General features: G+C 54.9%; 1 protein-coding gene across 1 annotated transcript; it reads left to right on the top strand.

Moving 5' to 3' along the window:
* Positions 1-4: 4 nt before the first annotated feature.
* Positions 5-24,939, top strand: LOC135535067 (trinucleotide repeat-containing gene 18 protein-like; the record flags this gene model as incomplete). The annotated part of the gene is given in 9 exon segments (XM_064961795.1): positions 5-80; positions 3,087-3,203; positions 10,848-11,000; positions 16,489-17,674; positions 17,721-18,707; positions 18,709-18,790; positions 20,412-20,648; positions 22,405-22,479; positions 24,679-24,939. Coding segments are annotated over 9 exon segments (3,174 nt in total), but the record flags the coding sequence as incomplete, so codon positions are not given.
* Positions 24,940-25,139: the final 200 nt, after the last annotated feature.

Below are 25,139 nucleotides of genomic sequence, written 5' to 3'. Positions count from 1 at the left end.
GTATCTTCCTGAAGGCTGTCGTGTTGCTGCATACTGGAGCCAGCAGTACCACTGTCTCTACCCCGGCACCGTAGTCAACGGTAACGCACAGTAGCACTGTCTCTACCCCGGCACCGTAGTCAACGGTAACGCCCAGTACCACTGTCTCTACCCCGGCACCGTAGTCAACGGTAACGCCCAGTACCACTGTCTCTACCCCGGCACCGTAGTCAACGGTAACGCACAGTACCACTGTCTCTACCCCGGCACCGTAGTCAACGGTAACGCACAGTACCACTGTCTCTACCCCGCACCGTAGTCAACGGTAACGCCCCAGTACCACTGTCTCTCACCCCGGCACCGTAGTCAACGGTAACGCACAGTACCACTGTCTCTACCCCGGCACCGTAGTCAACGGTAACGCACAGTACCACTGTCTCTACCCCGGCACCGTAGTCAACGGTAACGCCCCAGTACCACTGTCTCTACCCCGGCACCGTGAGTCAACGGTAACGCCCAGTACCACTGTCTCTACTCCCGGCACCGTAGTCAACGGTAACGCACAGTACCACTGTCTCTACCCCGGCACCGTGAGTCAACGGTAACGCACAGTGACTGCTTGCCCTGGCGTAACACTGTCTCTACCCCGGCACCGTAGTCAACGGTAGCAGCACAGGCGCACTGTCTCTACCCCGGCACAGTAGTCAGCACGGTAGCACAGTACCTCATCTCTGCCCGGCACCGTAGTCAGCGGTAACGCCCAGTACCACTGTCTCTGCCCCGGCACCGTAGTCAACGGTACGCCCAGATACCACTGTCTCTACCCCGGCACCGTAGTCAACGTGCGCCCAGTACCACTGTCTCTACCCCGGCACCGTAGTCAACGGTAACGCACAGTACCACTGTCTCTACCCCCTGACACCGTAGTCAACGGTAGCACAGTACCACTGTCTCTGCCCCGGCACCGTAGTCAGCGGTACGCCCAGTACCACTGTCTCCACCCCGGCACCGTGATCAACGGTGCGCCCAGTACCACTGTCTCTACCCCGGCACCGTAGTCAACGGTAGCGCCCGAGTACCACTGTCTCTACCCTGGCAATCAGGCACCGTACCACTGTCTCTACCCTGGCAATCGGTAACGCCCCAGTACCACTGTCTCTACCCCGGCACCGTAGTCCACTGTCTCTACCCTGGCAATAACGCCCAGTACCACTGTCTCTACCCCGCAATCAGCACCGTAGTTCCGCGGTAGCGTAACGTTTCCAGTCATGCCACTGTCTCTACCCCGGCACCGTGTCAACGGTAACGCCCAGTACCCCTGTCTCTACCCTGGCACCGTAGTCAGCGGTGGCAGTACCACTGTCTCTACCCCGGTCAACGGTAACGTACCACTGTCTCTACCCCGCAATCAGAGCCACGCGCCAGTACCACTGTCTCTACCCCGCAATCGTAGTCAACGTAACGTCCACTGCCCACCCGCACCGTAACGCCCAGTACCACTGTCTCTACCCCGGCACCGTAGTCCACTGTCTCTACCCCGCAATCAGTACGCACCACTGTCTCTACCCTGGCACCGTGTCAACGGTAACCCCGGCACCGTAGTCAACGGTAGCGCCCAGTACCACTGTCTGCGAACCGTAGTCAACGGTAGCACCCAGTACCACTGTCTCTGCCCCGGCACCGTAGTCCGCGGTAACACACAGTACCACTGTCTCTACCCCGGCACCGTAGTCAACGTAACCACCAGTACCACTGTCTCTACCCCGGCAATCCGTAGTCAACGGTAACTTGACAGTACCACTGTCTCCTACCCCGCGTAGTCAACGGTAACGACAGTACCACTGTCTCTACCCCGCACCGTAGTCAACGGTAACGCATAGTAGCACTGTCTCTACCCCGGCACCGTAGTCACGGTAACGCACAGTACCACTGTCTCTACCCCGGCACCGTAGTCAACGGTAACGCACAGTAGCACTGTCTCTACCCCGGCACCGTAGTCAACGGTAACGCACAGTACCACTGTCTCTACCCCGGCACCGTAGTCAACGGTAACGCACAGTACCACTGTCTCTACCCCGGCACCGTAGTCAACGGTAACGCACAGTACCACTGTCTCTACCCCGGCACCGTAGTCAACGGTAACGCACAGTAGCACTGTCTCTACCCCGGCACCGTAGTCAACGGTAACGCACAGTAGCACTGTCTCTACCCCGGCACCGTAGTCAACGGTAACGCACAGTAGCACTGTCTCTACCCCGGCACCGTAGTCAACGGTAACGCACAGTACCACTGTCTCTACCCCGGCACCGTAGTCAACGGCAACGCACAGTACCACTGTCTCTACCCCGGCACCGTAGTCAACGGTAAACGCCCCAGTACCACTGTCTCTACCCCGGCACCGTAGTCAACGGTTACGCACAGTACCACTGTCTCTACCCCGGCACCGTAAATAACGGTAACGCACAGTACCACTGTCTCTACCCCGGCACCGTAGTCAACGGTAACGCACAGTACCACTGTCTCTACCCCGGCACCGTACTCAACGGTAACGCCCAGTACCACTGTCTCTACCCCGGCACCGTAGTCAACGGTAACGCACAGTACCACTGTCTCTACCCCGGCACCGTAGTCAACGGTAACGCACAGTACCACTGTCTCTACCCCGGCACCGTAGTCAACGGTAACGCACAGTACCGCTGTCTCTACCCCGGCACCGTAGTCAACGGTAACGCACAGTACCACTGTCTCTACCCCGGCACCGTAGTCAACGGTAACGCACAGTACCACTGTCTCTACCCCGGCACCGTAGTCAACGGTAACGCACAGTACCACTGTCTCTACGCTATATAGCTGGCTTTTGGGCCAATAAAAAACTAGAAAAGCCGATAAATAACATTGGAGAAAACAACACAGCCCCTCTCCCACTGTTTTACTGTTTTCTAGTCTCATCACCAGCCAATAGTTTGGACACATCTAGTCATTTCAATCTAGGTGACCTGTTCCTTACTGAACTAATACTTGGTGTGTATTGACGTCTATCTAGCTACATTCAAGGGCACGTTTGAATTTAGGTGACCTGTTACTTTAACCCCTTCCTGTCTGTACAGGAAGTTCAGACGGTGATGACAGTGATGACCTCGTCACGGTGGAGTTTGATGACGGTGACACGGGTCGCATCCCCCTCTCCCACGTCAGACTGCTGCCCCCTGACTACAAGATACAGTGTAAGGACACAGCCCCTCCCACGCCAGACTGCTGCCCCCTGACTACAAGATACAGTGTAAGGACACAGCCCTCCCCACGTCAGACTGCTGCCCCCTGACTACAAGATACAGTGTAAGGACACAGCCCCCTCCCACGTCAGACTGCTGCCCCCTGACCCCTGACTACAAGATACAGTGTAAGGACACAGCCCCTCTCCCACGTCAGACTGCTGCCCCCTGACTACAAGATACAGTGTAAGGACACAGCCCCCTCTCCTACGTCAGACTGCTGCCCCCTGACTACAAGATACAGTGTAAGGACACAGCCCCTCTCCCACATCAGACTGCTGCCCCCTGACTACAAGATACAGTGTAAGGACACAGCCCTCGCCTCCCATCAGACTGCTGCCCCCTGACTACAAGATACAGTGTAAGGACACAGCCCCCTCTCCCACATCAGACTGCTGCCCCCTGACTATAAGATACAGTGTAAGGACACAGCCCCCTCTCCCACATCAGACTGCTGCCCCCTGACTACAAGATACAGTGTAAGGACACAGCCCCCTCTCCCACATCAGACTGCTGCCCCCTGACTACAAGATACAGTGTAAGGACACAGCCCCCTCTCCCCACATCAGACTGTTGCCCCTGACTACAAGATACAGTGTAAGGACACAGCCCCTCTCCCACATCACACTGCTGCCCCTGACCCCTACAAGATACAGTGTAAGGACACAGCCCCTTCTCCCACGTCAGACTGCTGCCCCCTGACTACAAGATACAGTGTAAGGACACAGCCCCCTCTCCCACGTCAGACTGCTGCCCCCTGACTACAAGATACAGTGTAAGGACACAGCCCCCTCTCCCACGCTCAGAATTCTGCCACCTGACTACAAGATACAGTGTAAGGACACAGCCCCCTCTCCCACGTCAGACTGCTGCCCCTGCTGACTACAAGATACAGTGTAAGGACACAGCCCCCTCTCCCACATCAGACTGCTGCCCCCTGACTACAAGATACAGTGTAAGGACACAGCCCCCCTCTCCTACATCAGACTGCTGCCCCCTGACTACAAGATACAGTGTAAGGACACAGCCCCTCTCCCACATCAGACTGCTGCCCCCTGACTACAAGATACAGTGTAAGGACACAGCCCCCTCTCCTACATCAGACTGCTGCCCCCTGAATACAAGATACAGTGTAAGGACACAGCCCTCTCCCACATCAGACTGCTGCCCCCTGACTACAAGATACAGTGTAAGGACACAGCCCCCTCTCCCACGCTCAGACTGCTGCCCCCTGACTACAAGATACAGTGTAAGGACACAGCCCCCTCTCCCACGCCAGACTGCTGCCCCCTGACTACAAGATACAGTGTAAGGACACAGCCCCCTCTCCCACGTCAGACTGCTGCCCCCTGACTACAAGATACAGTGTAAGGACACAGCCCCCTCTCCCACATCACACTGCTGCCCCCTGACTACAAGATACAGTGTAAGGACACAGCCCTCTCTCCCACGTCAGACTGCTGCCCCCTGACTACAAGATACAGTGTAAGGACACAGCCCCTCTCCCACACCAGACTGCTGCCCCCTGACTACAAGATACAGTGTAAGGACACAGCCCCCTCTCCTACATCAGACTGTTGCCCCCTGACTACAAGATACAGTGTAAGGACACAGCCCCCTCTCCCACATCAGACTGCTGCCCCCTGACTACAAGATACAGTGTAAGGACACAGCCCCCTCTCCTACATCAGACTGCTGACCCCTGACCCCTGACTACAAGATACAGTGTAAGGACACAGCCCCCTCTCCCACGTCAGACTGCTGCCCCCTGACTACAAGATACAGTGTAAGGACACAGCCCCCTCTCCTACATCAGACTGCTGCCCCCTGACCCCTGACTACAAGATACAGTGTAAGGACACAGCCCCCTCTCCCACATCAGACTGCTGCCCCCTGACTACAAGATACAGTGTAAGGACACAGCCCCCTCTCCCACGTCAGACTGCTGCCCCCTGACTACAAGATACAGTGTAAGGACACAGCCCTCTCCCACATCAGACTGCTGCCCCCTGACTACAAGATACAGTGTAAGGACACAGCCCCCTCTCCCACGTCAGACTGCTGCCCCCGACTACAAGATACAGTGTAAGGACACAGCCCTCTCCCACATCAGACTGCTGCCCCCCTGACTACAAGATACAGTGTAAGGACACAGCCCCTCTCCCACGTCAGACTGCTGCCCCCTGACTACAAGATACAGTGTAAGGACACAGCCCCCTCTCCCACGTCAGACTGCTGCCCCCTGACTACAAGATACAGTGTAAGGACACAGCCCCCTCTCCCACATCAGTCCCCTGCCCCCTGACTACAAGATACAGTGTAAGGACACAGCCCCCTCTCCCACGTCAGACTGCTGCCCCTGACTACAAGATACAGTGTAAGGACACAGCCCTCTCCCACGTCAGACTGCTGCCCCCTGACTACAAGATACAGTGTAAGGACACAGCCCCTCTCCCACATCAGACTGCTGCCCCTGACCCCTGACTACAAGATACAGTGTAAGGACACAGCCCCCTCTCCCACATCAGATTGCTGACCCCTGACTACAAGATACAGTGTAAGGACACAGCCCCCTCCCACGTCAGACTGCTGCCCCTGGACCCCTGACTACAAGATACAGTGTAAGGACACAGCCCCTCTCCTACATCAGACTGCTGCCCCCTGACTACAAGATACAGTGTAAGGACACAGCCCCCCTCTCCCACGTCAGACTGCTGCCCCCTGACTACAAGATACAGTGTAAGGACACAGCCCCCTCTCCCACATCAGACTGCTGCCCCTGACTACAAGATACAGTGTAAGGACACAGCCCCTCTCCCACGTCAGACTGCTGCCCCCTGACTACAAGATACAGTGTAAGGACACAGCCCCCTCTCCCACGTCAGACTGCTGCCCCCTGACCCCTGACTACAAGATACAGTGTAAGGACACAGCCCCTCTCCCACGTCAGACTGCTGCCCCCTGACTACAAGATACAGTGTAAGGACACAGCCCCCTCTCCCACGTCAGACTGCTGCCCCCTGACTACAAGATACAGTGTAAGGACACAGCCCCCTCTCCCACGTCAGACTGCTGCCCCCTGACCCCTGACACAAGATACAGTGCAAGGACACAGCCCCCTCCCACATCAGACTGCTGCCCCCTGACTACAAGATACAGTGTAAGGACACAGCCCCCTCTCCCACGTCAGACTGCTGCCCCCTGACTACAAGATACAGTGTAAGGACACAGCCCCCTCTCCCACATCAGACTGCTGCCCCTGACTACAAGATACAGTGTAAGGACACAGCCCCCTCTCTCACATCAGACTGCTGCCCCCTGACTACAAGATACAGTGTAAGGACACAGCCCCCTCTCCCACATCAGACTGCTGCCCCCTGACCCCTGACTACAAGATACAGTGTAAGGACACAGCCCCCTCTCCCACGTCAGACTGCTGCCCCTGACTACAAGATACAGTGTAAGGACACAGCCCCCTCTCCCACATCAGACTGCTGCCCCCTGACCCCTGACTACAAGATACAGTGTAAGGACACAGCCCCCTCTCCCACATCAGACTGCTGCCCCCTGACTACAAGATACAGTGTAAGGACACAGCCCCCTCTCCCACATCAGTCCCCTGCCCCCTGACTACAAGATACAGTGTAAGGACACAGCCCCCTCTCCCACGTCAGACTGCTGCCCCCTGACTACAAGATACAGTGTAAGGACACAGCCCCCTCTCCCACGTCAGACTGCTGCCCCCTGACTACAAGATACAGTGTAAGGACACAGCCCCTCTCCCACATCAGACTGCTGCCCCCTGACTACAAGATACAGTGTAAGGACACAGCCCCTCTCCCACGTCAGACTGCTGCCCCCTGACTACAAGATACAGTGTAAGGACACAGCCCCCTCTCCTACATCAGACTGCTGCCCCCTGACCCCTGACTACAAGATACAGTGTAAGGACACAGCCCCTCTCCTACATCAGACTGCTGCCCCTGACTACAAGATACAGTGTAAGGACACAGCCCCCTCTCCCACGTCAGACTGCTGCCCCCTGACTACAAGATACAGTGTAAGGACACAGCCCCCTCTCCCACATCAGACTGCTGCCCCCTGACTACAAGATACAGTGTAAGGACACAGCCCCCTCTCCCACATCAGACTGCTGCCCCCTGACTACAAGATACAGTGTAAGGACACAGCCCCTCTCCCACGCCAGACTGCTGCCCCCCTGACTACAAGATACCACAGCCCCTCTCCCACGTCAGACTGCTGCCCCTGACTACAAGATACAGTGTAAGGACACAGCCCCCTCTCCCACATCAGACTGCTGCCCCTGACTACAAGATACAGTGTAAGGACACAGCCCCTCTCCCACGTCAGACTGCTGCCCCCTGACCCCTGACTACAAGATACAGTGTAAGGACACAGCCCCCTCTCCCACGTCAGACTGCTGCCCCCTGACTACAAGATACAGTGTAAGGACACAGCCCCTCTCCCACGTCAGACTGCTGCCCCCTGACCCCTGACTACAAGATACAGTGTAAGGACACAGCCCCTCTCCTACATCAGACTGCTGCCCCCTGACTACAAGATACAGTGTAAGGACACAGCCCCCTCTCCTACATCAGACTGCTGCCCCCTGACTACAAGATACAGTGTAAGGACACAGCCCCCTCTCCCACATCACACTGCTGCCCCTGACTACAAGATACAGTGTAAGGACACAGCCCCTCTCCCACGTCAGACTGCTGCCCCCTGACTACAAGATACAGTGTAAGGACACAGCCCTCTCCCACGTCAGACTGCTGCCCCCTGACTACAAGATACAGTGTAAGGACACAGCCCTCTCCCACGTCAGACTGCTGCCCCCTGACCCCTGACTACAAGATAGAGTGTAAGGACACAGCCCCTCTCCTACATCAGACTGCTGCCCCCTGACTACAAGATACAGTGTAAGGACACAGCCCCCTCTCCTACATCAGACTGCTGCCCCCTGACTACAAGATACAGTGTAAGGACACAGCCCCCTCTCCCACATCACACTGCTGCCCCCTGACTACAAGATACAGTGTAAGGACACAGCCCCCTCTCCCACGTCAGACTGCTGCCCCCTGACTACAAGATACAGTGTAAGGACACAGCCCCTCTCCCACGTCAGACTGCTGCCCCCTGACTACAAGATACAGTGTAAGGACACAGCCCCCTCTCCCACATCAGACTGCTGCCCCCTGACTACAAGATACAGTGTAAGGACACAGCCCCCTCTCCCACGTCAGACTGTTGACCCCTGCCCCCTGACTACAAGATACAGTGTAAGGACACAGCCCCTCTCCCACGTCAGACTGCTGCCCCCTGACTACAAGATACAGTGTAAGGACACAGCCCCCCCCTCTCCCACGTCAGACTGCTGCCCCTGACTACAAGATACAGTGTAAGGACACAGCCCCTCTCCCACATCAGACTGCTGCCCCCTGACTACAAGATACAGTGTAAGGACACAGCCCCCTCTCCCACGTCAGACTGCTGCCCCCTGACTACAAGATACAGTGTAAGGACACAGCCCCCTCTCCCACGTCAGACTGCTGCCCCCTGACTACAAGATACAGTGTAAGGACACAGCCCCCTCTCCTACATCAGACTGCTGCCCCCTGACTACAAGATACAGTGTAAGGACACAGCCCCCTCTCCCACATCAGACTGCTGCCCCCTGACTACAAGATACAGTGTAAGGACACAGCCCCCTCTCCCACGTCAGACTGCTGCCCCCTGACTACAAGATACAGTGTAAGGACACAGCCCCCTCTCCCACGTCAGACTGCTGCCCCCTGACCCCTGACTACAAGATACAGTGTAAGGACACAGCCCCCTCTCCCACGTCAGACTGCTGCCCCCTGCCCCCTGACTACAAGATACAGTGTAAGGACACAGCCCCCTCTCCCACGTCAGACTGCTGCCCCCTGACTACAAGATACAGTGTAAGGACACAGCCCCCTCTCCTACATCAGACTGCTGCCCCCTGACTACAAGATACAGTGTAAGGACACAGCCCCCTCTCCCACGTCAGACTGCTGCCCCCTGACTACAAGATACAGTGTAAGGACACAGCCCCCTCTCCTACATCAGACTGCTGCCCCCTGACTACAAGATACAGTGTAAGGACACAGCCCCCTCTCCTACATCAGACTGCTGCCCCCTGACTACAAGATACAGTGTAAGGACACAGCCCCTCTCCTACATCAGACTGCTGCCCCCTGACTACAAGATACAGTGTAAGGACACAGCCCCCTCTCCTACATCAGACTGCTGCCCCCTGACTACAAGATACAGTGTAAGGACACAGCCCCCTCTCCCACATCAGACTGCTGCCCCCTGACTACAAGATACAGTGTAAGGACACAGCCCCCTCTCCCACATCAGACTGCTGCCCCCTGACTACAAGATACAGTGTAAGGACACAGCCCCCTCTCCTACATCAGACTGCTGCCCCCTGACTACAAGATACAGTGTAAGGACACAGCCCCCTCTCCCACGTCAGACTGCTGCCCCCTGACTACAAGATACAGTGTAAGGACACAGCCCCCTCTCCTACATCAGATTGCTGACCCCTGACTACAAGATACAGTGTAAGGACACAGCCCCCTCTCCCACGTCAGACTGCTGCCCCCTGACTACAAGATACAGTGTAAGGACACAGCCCCCTCTCCCACGTCAGACTGCTGCCCCCTGACTACAAGGACTCACACACACACACACACACACACACACACACACACACACACTCACACAAGGACACACACACAATGACACACACTCACACAAGGACTCACACTCACACACACACACACACACACTCACACAAGGACACTCACACACACACTCGCACAATGACACACTCACACAAGGACTCACACACACACACACTCACACAAGGACTCACACACACACACACTCACACAAGGACTCACACACACACTCACTCACACAAGGACTCACACACACACTCACTCACACACACACACACACACACACACACACACAATGACTCACACACACACACACACACACACACACACACACAAGGACACACACACACACACACACAAGGACACACACACACACACACTCAAGGACACACACACACACACACACACACAAGAACTCACACACACACACACACACACACACACACACACACACACACAAGGACTCACACACAAGGACACACACACACACAAGGACACACACACACAAAGGACTCACACACAAGGACACACACACACACAAGGACAAGGACTCACACACACAAGGACACACACACACACAAGGACACACACACACAAGGACACACACACACAAGGACACACACACACACACACAAGGACTCACACCAACACACACTCAAACAAGGACTCACACACACACACACTCAAACAAGGACTCACACACACACACACTCAAACAAGGACTCACACACACACACACTCAAACAAGGACTCACACACACACAAGGACACTCACACACAAGGACACACACTCTTGTATTCTTTCCCAGTGGGTTTGTTCAGTCTGTCTGATGATTCTGATATTAAACCTGCCCCCCTGTAGGTGCTGAGCCCTCCCCCGCGCTGCTAGTGGCCAGCTGCTCCAGGAGGCGTGTCAGGAAGTGCAGCAAGGACACCAGTGAGACGAGGCCTAAAGCAGGGGACTCCGCCCCCAAGGGCAGAGGGAGACCGGCCAAGAAACCCAAACCCAAACCTGGTGAGCCAATCAGAGACCTCGACGCTAGTTGGAAAAGCTCTAAGACTTTATAACTGCTGTGGATTCTGTTATCCCTGTTGGGTCTGTTAACCCTGTTGGGTCTGTTAACCCTGTTGGGTCTGTTAACCCTGTTGGGTCTGTTATCCCTGTTGGGTCTGTTAACCCTGTTGGGTCTGTTGGGTCTGTTAACCCTGTTGGGTCTGTTAACCCTGTTGGGTCTGTTAACCCTGTTGGGTCTGTTATCCCTGTTGGGTCTGTTATCCCTGTTGGGTCTGTTGGGTCTGTTAACCCTGTTGGGTCTGTTAACCCTGTTGGGTCTGTTATCCCTGTTGGGTCTGTTATCCCTGTTGGGTCTGTTATCCATGTTGGGTCTGTTATCCCTGTTGGGTCTGTTATCCCTGTTGGGTCTGTTGGGTCTGTTATCCCTGTTGGGTCTGTTATCCCTGTTGGGTCTGTTAACCCTGTTGGGTCTGTTAACCCTGTTGGGTCTGTTATCCCTGTTGGGTCTGTTAACCCTGTTGGGTCTGTTATCCCTGTTGGGTCTGTTATCCCTGTTGGGTCTGTTATCCCTGTTGGGTCTGTTATCCCTGTTGGGTCTGTTGGGTCTGTTATCCCTGTTGGGTCTGTTATCCCTGTTGGGTCTGTTATCCCTGTTGGGTCTGTTATCCCTGTTGGGTCTGTTATCCCTGTTGGGTCTGTTATCCCTGTTGGGTCTGTTGGGTCTGTTATCCCTGTTGGGTCTGTTATCCCTGTTGGGTCTGTTAACCCTGTTGGGTCTGTTAACCCTGTTGGGTCTGTTATCCATGTTGGGTCTGTTGGGTCTGTTATCCCTGTTGGGTCTGTTAACCCTGTTGGGTCTGTTATCCCTGTTGGGTCTGTTATCCCTGTTGGGTCTGTTATCCCTGTTGGGTCTGTTAACCCTGTTGGGTCTGTTAACCCTGTTGGGTCTGTTATCCCTGTTGGGTCTGTTAACCCTGTTGGGTCTGTTAACCCTGTTGGGTCTGTTATCCCTGTTGGGTCTGTTAACCCTGTTGGGTCTGTTATCCCTGTTGGGTCTGTTATCCCTGTTGGGTCTGTTATCCCTGTTGGGTCTGTTAACCCTGTTGGGTCTGTTAACCCTGTTGGGTCTGTTAACCCTGTTGGGTCTGTTAACCCTGTTGGGTCTGTTATCCCTGTTGGGTCTGTTAACCCTGTTGGGTCTGTTGGGTCTCTTATCCCTGTTAGGTCTGTTATCCCTGTTGGGTCTGTTATCCCTGTTGGGTCTGTTATCCCTGTTGGGTCTGTGAATTATGTTATCCCTGTTGGGTCTGTTATCCCTGTTGGGTCTGTTATCCCTGTTGGGTCTGTTATCCCTGTTGGGTCTGTTATCCCTGTTGGGTCTGTTATCCCTGTTATCCCTGTTGGGTCTGTTATCCCTGTTGGGTCTGTTATCCCTGTTGGGTCTGTTGGGTCTGTTGGGTCTGTTATCCCTGTTGGGTCTGTTATCCCTGTTGGGTCTGTTATCCCTGTTGGGTCTGTTATCCCTGTTGGGTCTGTTATCCCTGTTGGGTCTGTTATCCCTGTTGGGTCTGTTGGGTCTGTTATCCCTGTTGGGTCTGTTATCCCTGTTGGGTCTGTTATCCCTGTTGGGTCTGTTATCCCTGTTGGGTCTGTTGGGTCTGTTATCCCTGTTGGGTCTGTTAACCCTGTTGGGTCTGTTGGGTCTGTTATCCCTGTTGGGTCTGTTATCCCTGTTGGGTCTGTTATCCTTGTTGGGTCTGTTATCCCTGTTATCCCTGTTATCCCTGTTGGGTCTGTTATCCCTGTTGGGTCTTTTATCCCTGTTGGGTCTGTTATCCCTGTTGGGTCTGTTATCCCTGTTGGGTCTGTTGGGTCTGTTAACCCTGTTGGGTCTGTTATCCCTGTTGGGTCTGTTATCCCTGTTGGGTCTGTTATCCCTGTTGGGTCTGTTATCCCTGTTGGGTCTGTTATCCCTGTTGGGTCTGTTAACCCTGTTGGGTCTGTTGGGTCTGTTGGGTCTGTTATCCCTGTTGGGTCTGTTATCCCTGTTGGGTCTGTTATCCCTGTTAGGTATGTTATCCCTGTTGGGTCTGTTGGGTCTGTTATCCCTGTTATCCCTGTTGGGTCTGTTTTCCCTGTTATCCCTGTTGGGTCTGTTATCCCTGTTGGGTCTGTTATCCCTGTTGGGTCTGTTAACCCTGTTGGGTCTGTTATCCCTGTTGGGTCTGTTATCCCTGTTATCCCTGTTGGGTCTGTTATCCCTGTTGGGTCTGTTAACCCTGTTGTGTCTGTTATCCCTGTTGGGTCTGTTATCCCTGTTGGGTCTGTTATCCCTGTTGGGTCTGTTATCCCTGTTGGGTCTGTTATCCCTGTTGGGTCTGTTATCCCTGTTGGGTCTGTTATCCCTGTTGGGTCTGTTATCCCTGTTGGGTCTGTTGGGTCTGTTATCCCTGTTGGGTCTGTTATCCCTGTTGGGTCTGTTATCCCTGTTGGGTCTGTTATCCCTGTTGGGTCTGTTATCTCTGTTGGGTCTGTTATCCCTGTTGGGTCTGTTATCCCTGTTGGGCCTGTTATCCCTGTTGGGTCTGTTATCCCTGTTGGGTCTGTTATCCCTGTTGGGTCTGTTATCCCTGTTGGGTCTGTTATCCCTGTTGGGTCTGTTAACCCTGTTGGGTCTGTTATCCCTGTTGGGTCTGTTATCCCTGTTGGGTCTGTTATCCCTGTTGGGTCTGTTATCCCTGTTGGGTCTGTTGGGTCTGTTAACCCTGTTGGGTCTGTTATCCCTGTTGGGTCTGTTATCCCTGTTGGGTCTGTTATCCCTGTTGGGTCTGTTATCCCTGTTGGGTCTGTTATCCCTGTTGGGTCTGTTGGGTCTGTTGGGTCTGTTATCCCTGTTGGGTCTGTTGGTCTGTTATCCCTGTTGGGTCTGTTATCCCTGTTGGGTCTGTTGGGTCTGTTGGGTCTGTTATCCATGTTGGGTCTGTTGGGTCTGTTATCCCTGTTGGGCCTGTTATCCCTGTTGGGTCTGTTATCCCTGTTGGGTCTGTTATCCCTGTTGGGTCTGTTATCCCTGTTAGGTCTGTTATCCCTGTTGGGTATGTTATCCCTGTTGGGTCTGTTATCCCTGTTGGGTCTGTTATCCCTGTTGGGTCTGTTGGGTCTGTTATCCCTGTTGGGTCTGTTATCCCTGTTGGGTCTGTTATCCCTGTTGGGTCTGTTATCCCTGTTGGGTCTGTTATCCCTGTTGGGTCTGTTGGGTCTGTTATCCCTGTTGGGTCTGTTATCCCTGTTGGGTCTGTTATCCCTGTTGGGTCTGTTATCCCTGTTGGGTCTGTTATCCCTGTTGGGTCTGTTAACCCTGTTGGGTCTGTTATCCCTGTTGGGTCTGTTATCCCTGTTGGGTCTGTTATCCCTGTTGGGTCTGTTATCCCTGTTGGGTCTGTTATCCCAGTTGGGTCTGTTGGGTCTGTTATCCCTGTTGGGTCTGTTATCCCTGTTGGGTCTGTTATCCCTGTTGGGTCTGTTATCCCTGTTGGGTCTGTTATCCCTGTTATCCCTGTTGGGTCTGTTATCCCTGTTATCCCTGTTGGGTCTGTTATCCCTGTTGGGTCTGTTATCCCTGTTGGGTCTGTTGGGTCTGTTATCCCTGTTATCCCTGTTGGGTCTGTTATCCCTGTTGGGTCTGTTATCCCTGTTGGGTCTGTTATCCCTGTTTGGTCTGTTATCCCTGTTGGGTCTGTTATCCCTGTTGGGTCTGTTATCCCTGTTGGGTCTGTTAACCCTGTTGGGTCTGTTATCCCTGTTGGGTCTGTTATCCCTGTTGGGTCTGTTATCCCTGTTAGGTCTGTTATCCCTGTTGGGTCTGTTATCCCTGTTGGGTCTGTTATCCCTGTTGGGTCTGTTGGGTCTGTTATCCCTGTTGGGTCTGTTATCCCCGTTGGGTCTGTTAACCCTGTTGGGTCTGTTATCCCTGTTGGGTCTGTTATCCCTGTTGGGTCTGTTATCCCTGTTGGGTCTGTTATCCCTGTTATCCCTGTTGGGTCTGTTATCCCTGTTGGGTCTGTTATCCCTGTTGGGTCTGTTGGGTCTGTTATCCCTGTTATCCCTGTTGGGTCTGTTATCCCTGTTGGGTCTGTTATCCCTGTTGGGTCTGTTATCCCTGTTGGGTCTGTTATCCCTGTTGGGTCTGTTATCCCTGTTATCCCTGTTGGGTCTGTTATCCCTGTTGGGTCTGTTATCCCTGTTGGGTCTGTTATCCCTGTTGGGTCTGTTATCCCTGTTGGGTCTGTTATCCCTGTTGGGTCTGTTATCCCTGTTGGGTCTGTTATCCCTGTTATCCCTGTTGGGTCTGTTATCCCTGTTGGGTCTGTTATCCCTGTTGGGTCTGTTATCCCTGTTGGGTCTGTTAACCCTGTTGGGTCTGTTATCCCTGTTGGGTCTGTTATCCCTGTTGGGTCTGTTATCCCTGTTGGGTCTGTTATCCCTGTTGGGTCTGTTATCCCTGTTGGGTCTGTTATCCCTGTTATCCCTGTTGGGTCTGTTAACCCTGTTGGGTCTGTTATCCCTGTTGGGTCTGTTATCCCTGTTGGGTCTGTTATCCCTGTTGGGTCTGTTATCCCTGTTGGGTCTGTTATCCCTGTTGGGTCTGTTAACCCTGTTGGGTCTGTTATCCCTGTTGGGTCTGTTATCCCTGTTGGGTCTGTTATCCCTGTTGGGTCTGTTATCCCTGTTATCCCTGTTGGGTCTGTTAACCCTGTTTGGTCTGTTATCCCTGTTGGGTCTGTTAACCCTGTTGGGTCTGTTATCCCTGTTGGGTCTTTTATCCCTGTTGGGTCTGTTGGGTCTTTTATCCCTGTTGGGTCTGTTATCCCTGTTGGGTCTGTTATCCCTGTTGGGTCTGTTATCCCTGTTGGGTCTGTTATCCCTGTTGGGTCTGTTATCCCTGTTGGGTCTGTTAACCCTGTTGGGTCTGTTAACCCTGTTGGGTCTGTTATCCCTGTTGGGTCTGTTATCCCTGTTGGGTCTGTTATCCCTGTTGGGTCTGTTATCCCTGTTGGGTCTGTTGGGTCTGTTATCCCTGTTGGGTCTGTTATCCCTGTTGGGTCTGTTATCCCTGTTGGGTCTGTTAACCCTGTTGGGTCTGTTATCCCTGTTGGGTCTGTTATCCCTGTTGGGTCTGTTATCCCTGTTGGGTCTGTTATCCCTGTTGGGTCTGTTAACCCTGTTGGGTCTGTTATCCCTGTTGGGTCTGTTATCCCTGTTGGGTCTGTTATCCCTGTTGGGTCTGTTATCCCTGTTGGGTCTGTTATCCCAGTTGGGTCTGTTGGGTCTGTTATCCCTGTTGGGTCTGTTATCCCTGTTGGGTCTGTTATCCCTGTTGGGTCTGTTATCCCTGTTGGGTCTGTTATCCCTGTTGGGTCTGTTATCCCTGTTGGGTCTGTAAACTCAGGTCAGTCATTTGTTAACTCCTGCCTTTCCTTCCCTCTAGAGCCCCCATTGAGCCCAGACCCCCGGGAGACGATGCCCCCCCCGGGACCCAGCCAGGCTCCAGACAGACCTCAGCTCCCCACCAGACCAGCCCAGTACAAGCCCTCCTCCTCCCAGAGACCTGCTCAGGAAAGACCCCTGTCTGCCCCCAGGCCGGGACCAGGCCGACCCTCCAAGCCCACCAGCACCCCCAGCCTGCCTGCCCCCCCACGCAGCCAGAACCCTAGGAGACCCAGCCCAGCCTCTCCCAAGCCCCCCTCCCTCTACCACCCAGCCCCTTACGGGAAGATACTAAGGGTGGACCTGTACAGCCAACCCAACCTCACCTCTTGTAACGTCAGCACCCAACCTAACCCTAAAACCAACCCGAAGTCTAAACTCTCCCCTCCACTACTTAAACCCAACTCTACTTCCCCTATCATCAGACCCAAGCCTCTTCTACCAAACCCTAAAACCAACCTTACCACCGTACCAAAATCCAAACCTAGACCTGACTCTAGAGCAGAACTCCCTGGGCCTGCAGCTAACTTTAATCCTGATCACAACAAACCCAGAACCGCTCCCAAAGCAATCTCCAGACCCAAACAGAACCATAACAAACCCAGGCCCACCCTGGATCCTTCTACCAGGCCCAGAACCAGCCCTGGGTCTAGCTCTAGTACCTCCAAACCTAGAACCAGCCCTGGGCCCAGCTCTAGTACCTCCAAACCCAGCCCTGGGCCCAGCTCTAGTACCTCTAAACCCAGCCCCGGGCCCAGCTCTAGTACCTCTAAACCCAGACCCATCCCCGGGCCCAGCTCTAGTACCTCTAAACCCAGAACCAGCCCCGGGCCCAGCTCTAGTACCTCTAAACCCAGAACCAGCCCTGGGCCCAGCTCTAGTACCTCTAAACCCAGAACCAGCCCTGGGCCCAGCTCTAGTACCTCTAAACCCAGACCCAGCTCAGACCTCTCTGCTGTCAGATCCAGACCGGACCCTAGCACCTTTATTCCTGGTATCTCCAGACCCAGGCATGTCCTGGGGGTGGGAGGGCAGGGCGGGGTGCGACAGGGGCGTAAGGCCCTCCTAGAGGAACCCCTAGTAAAGCTGGACCACGAAGGCGTGACCTCACCCAAGACCAAGAAGACCAAGGCTCTGATGCTGCTGGAGGCCAGGGGCTTACGGCAAGAACACACACCCTCGCCACGGCCGCAGCCACCCAGAAGCCGGCGAGGGTAAAGGGGAGGGCCCGGAGAGCGAGGCGGGGCTGCTGGAGGCCAGGGGCTTACGGCAAGAACACACACCCTCGCCACGGCCGCAGCCAGCCAGAAGCCGGCGAGGGGAAAGGGGAGGGCTCCGGAGAGCGAGGCGGGGCTGCTGGAGGCCAGGGGCTTACGGCAAGAACACACACCCTCGCCACGGCCGCAGCCAGCCAGAAGCCGGCGAGGGGAAAGGGAGGGCTCCGGAGAGCGAGGCGGGGCTGCTGGAGGCCAGGGGCTTACGGCAAGAACACACACCCGCCACGGCCACAGCCACCCAGAAGCCGGCGAGGGTAAAGGGGAGGGCTACGGAGAGCGAGGCGGGGCTGCTGGGGAGAGAACCCGCCTACAGAACGCCTTCTCTGGGCAGAGAAAGAGACCGGGGTGGAGGGGGGGACAGAGAACCAAAGAGAGAGGAGAGAACAAAACAAGGGGAAGAGAAGAGAGGGGAGGAGACAGGGGAGACGAGAGGGGGGTCTCACAGCAGCAGTAGTTCAGGATCTGAGGAAGAGGAGGAGACGAGGAAGAAAACGAAGTGTAGCTCCAGCTGCTCCCACCCCTCCTCCCCAGCCTCCTCCTCCTCATCCTCCTCTAGCACCTCCTCTTCCTCTTCCTCCTCCACTGACGAGGAGTCCTCTTGTAGTTCTGACGAGGAGACCGCCCCCGCTCCCCCTGCACCTCTCCCCGTCTCCCCCCCTCCAACTACCCCACAGGAGGAGGTGGAGGTGGAGGAAGAGAAGGAGGAAGAGGAAGAAATTAAGAAGTTGAAAAAGGCGGAAGAGGAAGAGGAGGAAGAAGTATTAGAAGAAGATCAATCTCCCTCCTCTCCTCCCCGTCTATCTCCCCGTCCTCCCAGCCAGCCAGGCCCCGTGGTCGTCCAGCCCGGCAGAAGTCCCAGGGAGGTGTGGGGTCGGTGGGCAGGGCCACGGCGCAGGGAGGGGGCCCACCTCCCCACCACCAAGGAGCTGGCTAAGAGACAGCGACACGAGCGTAGAGAACAGACCCAAGATCTCTGCCTTCCTGCCTGCCAGACAGCTCTGGAAGTGGTTCGGTAATCCCACACAGGTGAGAGCGAGAACACACGCTTGGGATTGGTATTACACGCTTGGGATTGGTATTACACGCTTGGGATTGGTATTACACGCTTGGGATTGGTATTACACGCTTGGGATTGGTATTACACGCTTGGGATTGGTATTACACGCTTGGGATTGGTATTACACGCTTGGGATTGGTATTACACGCTTGGGATTGGTAGTACACGCTTGGGATTGGTAGTACACGCTTGGGATTGGTATTACACGCTTGGGATTGGTATTACACGCTTGGGATTGGTAGTACACGCTTGGGATTGGTATTACACGCTTGGGATTGGTATTACACGCTTGGGATTGGTATTACACGCTTGGGATTGGTATTACACACTTGGGCTTGATATTACACGCTTGGGCTTGGTATTACACGCTTGGGCTTGGTATTACACGCTTGGGATTGGTATTACACGCTGGGATTGGTATTACACGCTTGGGATTGGTATTACACGCTTGGGATTGGTAGTACACGCTGGGATTGGTAGTACACGCTTGGGATTGGTATTACACGCTGGGATTGGTATTACACGCTTGGGATTGGTATTACACGCTTGGGATTGGTAGTACACGCTTGGGATTGATATTACACGCTTGGGATTGGTAGTACACGCTGGGCTTGGTAGTACACGCTGGGATTGGTATTACACGCTTGGGATTGGTATTACACGCTTGGGATTGGTATTACACGCTTGGGATTGGTAGTACACGCTGGGATTGGTAGTACACGCTGGGATTGGTAGTACACGCTTGGGATTGGTAGTACACGCTGGGATTGATATTACACGCTTGGGATTGGTAGTACACGCTTGGGATTGATATTACACGCTGGGATTGGTAGTACACGCTGGGATTGGTATTACACGCTGGGATTGGTATTACACGCTGGGATTGGTATTACACGCTGGGATTGGTATTACACGCTTGGGATTGGTAGTACACGCTGGGATTGGTAGTACACGCTGGGATTGGTATTACACGCTTGGGATTGGTATTACACGCTTGGGATTGGTATTACACGCTTGGGATTGGTATTACACGCTTGGGATTGGTAGTACACGCTTGGGATTGGTAGTACACGCTTGGGATTGGTAGTACACGCTTGGGATTGGTATTACACGCTTGGGATTGGTATTACACGCTTGGGATTGGTATTACACGCTTGGGATTGGTATTACACGCTTGGGATTGGTAGTACACGCTGGGATTGGTAGTACACGCTTGGGATTGGTAGTACACGCTTGGGATTGGTATTACACGCTTGGGATTGGTATTACACGCTTGGGATTGGTATTACACGCTTGGGATTGGTATTACACGCTTGGGATTGATCATTTGAATCTCTCGATGACACTTGAGTCGATTTTTTTTTGGGGGGGGGGGTTCCAGCCAGGGAAATTTCTCCCTGCATACCCTCTGTCTGTCTTTCTGTTTGTCTGACTGTCTTTCTGACTGCCTGTCTGTCTGCCTGACTGTCTGTCTGTCTGTCTTTCTGACTGCCTGTCTGTCTGTCTGCCTGTCTGTCTGTCTGTCTGCCTGACTGCCTGCCTGCCTGTTTGTCTGACTGTCTGACTGACTGTCTGCCTGTCTGTCTCCAGAGGCGTGGTATGAAAGGCAAGGCTAAGAAGCTGTTCTACAAGGCCATCGTGCGGGGGAGAGAGATGATTGGTATCGGGGACTGCGCCGTGTTCCTTTCCGCAGGCCGACCCAACCTGCCCTTCATAGGGAAGATCCAGAGCATGTGGGAGAGCTGGGGATCCAACATGGTGGTCAGAGTCAACTGGTTTTATCACCCGGAGGAGACCAACCCTGGCAAGAAACTACACCACAAGAAGGTAGGGGTCAGGGGTTAGCTGGTTTTATCACCCAGAGGAGACCAACCCTGGCATGAAACTACATGACAAGAAGGTAGGGGTCAGGGGTTAACTGGTTTTATCACCCGGAGGAGACCAACCCTGGCAAGAAACTACACCACAAGAAGGTAGGGGTCAGAGGTTAACTGGTTTTATCACCCAGAGGAGACCAACCCTGGCATGAAACTACATGACAAGAAGGTATGGGTCAGAGGTTAACTGGTTTTATCACCCAGAGGAGACCAACCCTGGCATGAAACTACATGACAAGAAGGTAGGGGTCAGGGGTTAACTGGTTTTATCACCCAGAGGAGACCAACCCTGGCAAGAAACTACATGATAAGAAGGTAGGGGTCAGAGGTTAACTGGTTTTATCACCCAGAGGAGACCAACCCTGGCAAGAAACTACACAAGAAGGTAGGGGTCAGGGGTTAACTGGTTTTATCACCCGGAGGAGACCAACCCTGGCAAGAAACTACACCACAAGAAGGTAGGGGTCAACTGGTTTTATCACCCGGAGGAGACCAACCCTGGCAAGAAACTACACCACAAGAAGGTAGGGGTCAGGGGTTAACTGGTTTTATCACCCAGAGGAGACCAACCCTGGCATGAAACTACATGACAAGAAGGTAGGGGTCAGGGGTTAACTGGTTTTATCACCCGGAGGAGACCAACCCTGGCAAGAAACTACACCACAAGAAGGTAGGGGTCAGGGGTTAACTGGTTTTATCACCCAGAGGAGACCAACCCTGGCATGAAACTACATGACAAGAAGGTAGGGGTCAGAGGTTAACCGTTTTTATCACCCAGAGGAGACCAACCCTGGCATGAAACTACATGACAAGAAGGTAGGGGTCAGGGGTTAACTGGTTTTATCACCCAGAGGAGACCAACCCTGGCAAGAAACTACACAATAAGGTAGGGGTCAGGGGTCAGAGTTAACTGGTTTTATCTCTCTCCCTCCCCATCGCTCTCTCCCTCCCCATCTCTCTCTCCCTCCCCATCTCTCTCTCCCTCCCCATCTCTCTCTCTCCCTCCCCATCTCTCTCTCTCCCTCCCCATCTCTCTCTCTCCCTCCCCATCTCTCTCTCCCTCCCCATCTCTCTCTCCTCCCCATATCTCTCTCCCCTCCCCATATCTCTCTCCTCCCCATCTCTCTCTCCTCCCCATCTCTCTCTCTCCCTCCCCATCTCTCTCCCTCCCCATCTCTCTCTCCCCATCTCTCTCCTCCCTGTCTCTCTCTCTCTCTCCCCCCCGCCTCTCTCTCTCTCCCTCCCCATCTCTCTCCCTCCCCCATATCTCTCTCCCTCCCCATCTCTCTCTCCCTCCCCATCTCTCTCTCCCCCCTCCCCATCTCTCTCTCCCTCCCCATCTCTCTCTCTCTCCCCATCTCTCTCTCCCTCCCCATCTCTCTCTCTCCCTCCCCATCTCTCTCTCTCTCCCCATCTCTCTCTCTCCTCCCCATCTCTCTCTCCCCATCTCTCTCTCTCCCCCATCTCTCTCTCCCTCCCCATCTCTCTCTCCCTCCCCCATCTCTCTCTCCCTCCCCGTCTCTCTCTCCCTCCCCATCTCTCTCTCCTCCCCATCTCTCTCTCCTTCCCCATCTCTCTCTCCCCCCATCTCTCCCTCCCCTGTCTCTCTCTCTCTCTCTCTCTCTCCCCCTTCTCTCTCTCTCTCTCTCCCCGTCTCTCTCCCCCCGTCTCTCCCCCTCGTCTCTCCGCCCATCTCTCTCTCCTAGAACTGGGATCAGATGTCTGGTCAGTCTCTTCCTTCATCTCTGCTCTCCTCTAACCAGAGGAAAGACTTCATGGAGGTGAGACGACCCTACCACACCACACACACACCCTACCACACCACACACCCTACCACACCCTACCACACACACACCCTACCACACACACCCTACTACACCACACACACACACTACCACACCACACACACCCTACCACACACTACCACACACTACCACACCCTACTACACCACACACACACCCTACCACACCACACACACACCCTACCACACCACACACACACCCTACCACACCCTACCACACACACACCCTACCACACACACCCTACTACACCACACACACACCCTACCACACCACACACACACCCTACCACACCCTACCACACCACACACACACCCTACCACACACACACCCTACCACACCACACACACACCCTACCACACCACACACACACCCTACCACACCACACACACACACACACACACTACCACACCCTACCACACCCTACCACACCACACACCGCCCTACCACACCCCCTACCACACCCTACCACACCCACCCTACCACACCACACACACCCCCTGCCACACCCCCACACACACCCTACCACACCACACACCCTACCACACCACACACACACACCTACCACACCCACCCTACCCTAACACACCACACACACCCTGCCACACTCCCCCTACCACACCCCCCCCACACACACCCCCACACACACCCTACCACCCCCCCCACACACCCTACCCCCACACACCCTACCACACATCCTACCCCCACACACACCCTACCCCACACACACCCTACCACATCCCACACACCCCCTACACACCACACCACCACACACACCCTACCACACCCTACCACACACACCCTACCACACCACACACACACCCTACCACACCACACACACACCCTACCACACCCTACCACACACCCTACCACACCCTACCACACCACACACACACACACTACCACACACTACCACACCACACACCCCCTACCACACCCACCCTACCACACCACACACCCACCCTACCACACCACACACCCCGCCCTACCACACCCTACCACACCACACACACCCTGCCACACCCCCCACACACCCTACCACACCACACACCCTACCACACCACACACACACCCTACCACACCCACCCTACCCTAACACACCACACACACACCCTACCACACCCTACCACACCACATACCACACACCCTACCACACTCCCCCTACCACACACACCCCTACCACACCCCCACACCCTCCCACACCACACCCCCACACACACCCTACCACCCCCCCCCACACCCTACCCCCACACACACCCTACCCCCACACACCCTACCCCCACACACCCCTACCCCCACACACACCCTACCCCCACACACACCCTACCCACACACACACCCTACCCACACACACACCCTACACCCACACACACCCTACACCCACACACACCCTCACCCACACCACACCCTACCCCCACACCCTACCCCACCACACCCTACCCCCACACCTACCACACCCTACCCCCACACCCTACCCCCACACCTTACCACACCACACCCTACCCCCACACCCTACCACACCACACCCTACCACACCACACCCTACCACACCACACTCTACCACACCACACTCTACCACACCACACCCTACCACACTACACCCTACCAGACCACACTCTACCACACCACACTCTACCACACCACACTCTACCACACCCTACCACACCACGCCACACCCTACCACACACCCTACCCCCACACCACACCCTACCCCCACACACACCCTGCCACACCACACCCTACCCCCACACACACCCTACCGCCACACACCCCTACCACACCCTACCCCCACACACACCCTGCCACACCACACCCCACCCCCACACACACACCCACACACACACACACACACCCTACCCACACACCCTACACCCACACACACCCTACCCCACACCACACCCTACCCCACACCACACCCCTGCCCCCACACCCTACCACACCCTACCCCCACACCTTACCACACCACACCCTACCCCCACACCACACCCTACCACACTCTACCACACCCTACCACACCCTACCAAACCACACCCTACCACACCACACCCTACCACACCACACTCTACCACACCACACCCTACCACACCACACCCTACCACACCACACTACCACACCACACTACCACACCCTACCACACCACACACTAACACACCTTATTTGTTGTTAATGTGTCCCTGCAGCGGGCTCTGTACCAGTCGTCCCACAGCGATGAGAACGATGTCCAGACGGTCAGTCACAAGTGTCTGGTGGTCAGCGTGTCGGAGTACGAAAGCATGACTCTGACGCGTCGCTACGCCGACAGCCAAGACCTGTACTACCTGGCCGGGACATACGAGCCCACCACGGGTATGATCTACAACACGGACGGAGTCCCCATCATCTGGATGGACGACACGCCTAACGACACCCGACCAACGCCAAGCTCGATCCGGCGCTCATAGCGTTTGATCCAACGACCGAAGACCACCTGAGAGACGAATGGACCGCATTCAGAAACTCTTGAAACACAAGGGTCTTCTCTATAAACACACCCAGACGCCTACCTGTAAATACAATAGTTCTAACACTGGTAGATGTGTATAAAAGACAGGAAGTGGTTTTATTTTCCAGGGAAGACATCCTCCTGGCTGATCGTGGCCGT

Source organism: Oncorhynchus masou, unplaced genomic scaffold (genome assembly GCF_036934945.1).
Source record: "Oncorhynchus masou masou isolate Uvic2021 unplaced genomic scaffold, UVic_Omas_1.1 unplaced_scaffold_4392, whole genome shotgun sequence".
Taxonomy (NCBI): domain Eukaryota; kingdom Metazoa; phylum Chordata; class Actinopteri; order Salmoniformes; family Salmonidae; genus Oncorhynchus; species Oncorhynchus masou.
The sequence above is the reverse complement of the archived record's forward strand: the minus strand, read 5'-3'. Positions and strand labels throughout refer to the sequence as shown.